General features: G+C 42.5%; 1 protein-coding gene across 1 annotated transcript in view; it reads right to left on the reverse strand.

The window, feature by feature from the left end:
• Positions 1–5,383, reverse strand: part of prkcz (protein kinase C, zeta) — a 221,473-nt gene that overhangs the window by 114,683 nt on the left and 101,407 nt on the right. The window contains exon 5 of the mRNA XM_015390042.1: positions 875–960. Coding sequence (XP_015245528.1) covers positions 875–960 — 86 coding nt within the window. The remainder of the gene's footprint in view (positions 1–874; positions 961–5,383) is intronic.

Consider the following 5,383-nt stretch of genomic DNA (forward strand, 5'->3'; position numbering starts at 1 on the left):
TTAGTTTATCTTAAATATGCATTTATTGTCAATAATTTTTACCTAAATTGTGAATTATTAATCAGGATTTTTTGTGCTATAATTAATGTTAAAGCAGTGGATCATGTGGGCAGCATAAAATTTCTGATCCTCTCCTGGACTGAAAAAAACTGTGCAGCAACTTTATGTTAATAAAATGAAGTTTTCCTTTTCACTGTTGCTACAAGCATGCTTGGTGTGAGGGATTGCTGAAGAGTCAATGAGTCGACGCAATCAACTGGTTTTCATTAGAAAGAAAACTTTGAACCAATCGGACTGGATGATCTGGTGAACTGAAAAGTGCTTAGAGATGACACGTGTTGTGAATTGGTGCTATAGAAATAAACTGAATTGAAGTGAATTCTGTTCAAGATAAATAGACTAAGAAGCTGTTTCTTTACCAAAGCTGTGAAGCAATCCCCCCTGTGGTCACATCTCATCTGACCTCCTCAGACACATAAACTGGATCAAACTCACAATAAACCTCCCTGCTCACCATCAGCCCAGTTCAGCCATGTCACAAGCTGCTCTCTGTGTAAACACTAAATGCTACATTTACATCAACACATTTTGTTCTCAGGATGGTAAAATTTCATATAAAAATATGTTTTTATTTTACTTAATTTACTTCTGATTTTCTTTCTGCCTTTCTGTGTTAAAAAAATAAGTTGTATTGTGAGCCAAAATACAGTCGGATGAGGTCAAAGATTATTGTTTCAATCTAGATTATTAAAAGAACAAAGCCAATAATCTGATCAAACATCAAGGTTAAACCTTAAAAAACAATCAGTGATTCAGGCGTCATGGCCGCTCCAGTTTTTTCAGGCCTTCCCTCCAAGGACTCCATGACACTCACCCTGTTAAAGTGCTTGGCCTGGAAAAGGTGTCCGTTCACTCGGTAGAGCTTCCTCCATCTTCTGGCGCCGCGGCGGTAGATTGACTCTAGAAAAAGAGAGGAAGCCATATATTAGCAGGAGCTAGATTGTGGTGTGGTGGTGATGGGTGGGGGGGGGGACGAGGACTGGGTCAATGAGAGGCTGATGGACTGATAGATACAAGCTGAAGGTACAGAGGCTCTTAATCTGGGTAACATTTCAGGTTCAGGTGAGGACTAAGACGAGCAGACGGTTTCTCTGCAGGACGGATACACACTCACTCACACTCACTCACTATCCTAGTGCTGACTTTCCATCGACTGCCATTCATTTCTAACCCATCTCATCCCTAACCCTAAACACAGCTCCCACCTCAGTCCTAAAGGTGACCCCTAACCCTAACACAGCGATTCCCCTCAGGGGTCCAGGCAATGGGCCCCACTAGGAGCATTTGGTCCCCACAACAGAAAATGGCCTGACAATCTATAAAAATCTCTACTTCATGTAGTGAGGACCATGTGTTGACTTCCATTGATAACCGTTTCTATGCTCTAATCCTAAACCTAACCCTAAATTGAACCATAACCAATGCATACCTCACCCTAACCCTACTGACATCTAACTATTAACGAAATATTTTGTGAGGACCAGCAAAATGTCCTCCCTTTACAACAACTGGTCCTCATTGTGATGGTGAAATGGTTTCTATACTCACACAGCCTGTTCCCTGTCATACAGCTTTACTTCTCCCTACTTCCTTACAATGTTGACTCCTACGAACAATCACGCCTGACACAGACCTATCTGTTCTCCTACATATCTTTTATCAACATGACCCTGAAAGAAAAAGGCATTGATACACAGAGACAGGGGTTGGGGGGGACCAGCTATCTCCATCTATGGACAAGAGCTTTTTTTTTTTTAACTATTATTTTTTATGTATGCAAAGAAATATTTAAGATACATAAAATTGTTTCAATTAATTTATTTCTTCCACTGATCCACTGCAGTACTGGGAAGATCCTCACCTTCAAGTCCCAAATGCAAACTGGATTTTCAGACCTTCTCTCCCTGGAAGGACCTACTGAGCTTCAAACTGAGCTGGGGATACAAACCGGAACTTTCGATCCACTTTTTCCCGAGGAATCATTTGAGCGTCACACTGAGCAAGGGTTTCATCTGCACCACAGTCGTTTAGGGACGGCAGGAAATCTGAGTGGCAGTCAGTCTTCTCCGTTCACCTACAAGCAACCGCATTCTGGGTAAACCCTGTCCGCCCTCCACCCTATGAGACAAACACCGGAACACATTCCTCACCTACTGGAGTCTAAGATTCAACCTAATCTCTGGAAACGTGAGTCAGCCAACCTTTCCTCCTCTTCAAGTTCGAGATTCAATTTTCCCACTGAACCTGAACTAACCGCAGTGTCTTTCCCTCACCTTTCAGATCCGGTTGAGCAGTGTTCAGAGCAACACTGGAATCTCCACAAAACTTCTCAATAAACCTGTTAAACTTTTCCCCTTGTCTCTCTGGATTGGTTTATCTGCATGTGGGTCCGAACTCTTGATAAAATCATGACAAAGCCAGTGGTCTGTCAGACCAGCATACCCATAGTCAATACGCATGGGTGTAGATTTACATTTATCCCTTTAGTTTTGTACGAAAGTAGACTTTAAACTACCTTAACAGGCATGTATCCCTTTAGTCATGTAAAAAAATAACTATTTAAGGTCAGATCGTCATACGCTTCAAAAAACACCAAAAAGTGTGTTATTAAATTGTTGTTTTGTACATGACTAAAGGGAAACACATCCGTTGAGGTAGTTTAAAATCTATTTTTCGTACAAAACAAAAGCGATAAACTAAAGGGATAAATGGGTTTTGACTGTGCGCATGCTGGTCTGACCAAATGTGCTCATCTGACAGAACACCTGTCATAGCTTGTTAGCGGTCATATCTTGTTAGCTCTCTGCTGGTGCAAAAAACTGTCAGCATCTGTCCCATGTTTGCTAATTAAGACCAAACAGTGAGGTATTGTTAAGCGCTGCAATGTTTTGAAATTGATGATGTGAGTTCCAGGCGCCTCCACCGGCCGCATCAGAGCTGCAGTGGAGGTGAATAAATAGACAGTCCTGCTCTACGGCCTGAAATGCTTAGGAACAGATTTGATCCTAACATTTGATCCTGAAATCTCAGCACGTCACTCAAGCAGGAGTCTATAAATGGGATCTAAAGGAACTAGAGCATGTATGGAAAGCCAGAACCGCCACATTTTTAATATATTTGTAAATAGATGAATATTAAATATTTTGTTCATTTATTTATCTAATTAACTATTGAATAAATATTTTTCATGCTACAAGAAAAAAATGTTAAATTCTAGGCTTGACATCATTCAAGATTGATCAATCAAGACTATATATGTGTACAGAAAGTACGAATGGATGGGTGGGGGTCCATATCTTAATATTTTGTCCCAGGGCCATCCAGGGCTGTGTGCTGGCATGCACTGAACTGAGGAGCTAACACATGGAACAATCCACCTTCAGTGATAGAAATAATTAAAAATGAATCCTTCAACATCTTAAAAAAAAAAAAAGAAAGACATTCGTACCTCAACATTTCAATTATCCACCTATAAATGTGAAAAACATAGAAACAGGCTTTATGTGAAGATTGGGAGAAGGAGGAACTGAAATCCTGACATAACTGTTAGCATAGCATCTTTATCGTCCTACCGCTGCGGTTTTAAGGCAGATAAAGGCAGCTTGGTGCTGAGCACTGCTGCTCAGCTGGCCGACTGAACGTCTCTCTGCTTATTGCTCTGAGGTCCTGCAGAGGGAACCTGAGGTGTGACGGTGCAGAGTTCCCTTCACAGGAACCTGCTGCAGGCAGAATGTGAGCAACCTGATTGGCTGACCTGCTGCCGCCTCATCCTGACCCCCAGCAACCATCCCTCAGCTGCTCTCCCAGTGCCTCCATCACGCTTTACTGGTTTCCTGGTGAGTTTGGCTGCTCCAGTGATGGGCACTCCTCCAATCTCTGTTCTCTCCCTCTGTTGCCATGGTAGCCACACCATAAACTGGACCAGCTATTATTAGTTAGCTGTCAGGATGACGCTGCCTTCAAAGCCCACGATGTTCGATGAAACGGACGTGGAGGCAGCTTTGCATCCCCTCAGGTAGACGGCTGATATTCTGATCAGCATCTTTGAGCCAAAAATATTCTCCTCCGTCTCTTCTGAGTGTGAAACTGTAAAATGTTTTAGGCAAAACATCAAAGCCATTTAAAAGGCGGATTAAATCTCATCCTAGTGAACCGGCAGTCTGTAGCTGCAGACACTAGAATTGAACATATACATTGTTGTGCTAGTTCATGATAAAATTAACTAGCTCACGTTGGTACTTCACTTTCTCAAAAATAAACTAAGTTTACAAATCTATAAACAAAGTAATACAAGTTTATTTGGTAAATAAAACCACAATTCTCCACAGAAGAACAAGCAGAACCACCTCCTGATTAATGCAGAGAAAACCAAGGAGCTAGTGGTGGACTTTCGCAGAAGCAGATCCACCTCACTGACACTGGTGAACCTCCAGGGAACGGACATTGAGATAGTTGACTCTTCTAAGCAGACATGGGCAATGTGGAGTCAACAAGTCATCTCCATGTCATGTATTGGTTCTACCCAGCCAATTAACCAGGTGAGTCCAATCTGCACAGGTTAATTCATGGTGAAGATTGGACTCACCTGCTTCAGTGGCTGGGTAGAACCAATACATGACATGGAGATGACTTGTTGACTCCACATTGCCCATGTCTGCTTCTAAGTACCGAGGTGTTCATTTGAATAACAAACTGGACCTTCTATGACCCTCTTGTGGCATCAGCCATCCTCTATAGAGCTGTCTGTTGGAGCAGTGGCTTATCTGTAGCTGAGAGGAAGAAGCTGGATCAGCTGATCAGGAAGGCCAGCTCTGTGATTGGATGCCCTCTGGACTCAGTGCAGGAGGTGGGAAACAAAAGGATCATAACTTAATTTACATCTCTGTTGGATAATGTCTCCCCCCCATGCATGAAGCTGATGCTGAACTGGAGAGCTCCTCCAGTCACAGACTCCTGCACCCTAAATGCACCACGGAGCGTTATCACAGATCCTTCCTCCCAGCAGCTGGAAGACTGTATCACCGTCACTGTTCCCAACAACCTCAATAAGTTGTTACATTCATGCCGATTTTGCACAGCTTCTGCCTTAATCAGTTAATAAACATGCTGCTGTCATTTTGCACATCTCTGATGTACGGGTTTGCACGTCATACACACGCTTTGTTTACAAAAATATATAAATATAAAAAATATAACTGCGGATGTCTGGGGGACAGTTATTGGCCTACATGTTATGAATGCTTAACCTGACTCCGCCAGATGGATTTGCTCCGCATATCCATCTGGAAACCTTCCGTTGAAGTAATTTTGGGAAGGGGCGAAA

The sequence above is a fragment of the Cyprinodon variegatus genome, unplaced genomic scaffold, assembly GCF_000732505.1.
Source record: "Cyprinodon variegatus isolate N-32 unplaced genomic scaffold, C_variegatus-1.0 Scaffold483, whole genome shotgun sequence".
Lineage (NCBI taxonomy): Eukaryota > Metazoa > Chordata > Actinopteri > Cyprinodontiformes > Cyprinodontidae > Cyprinodon > Cyprinodon variegatus.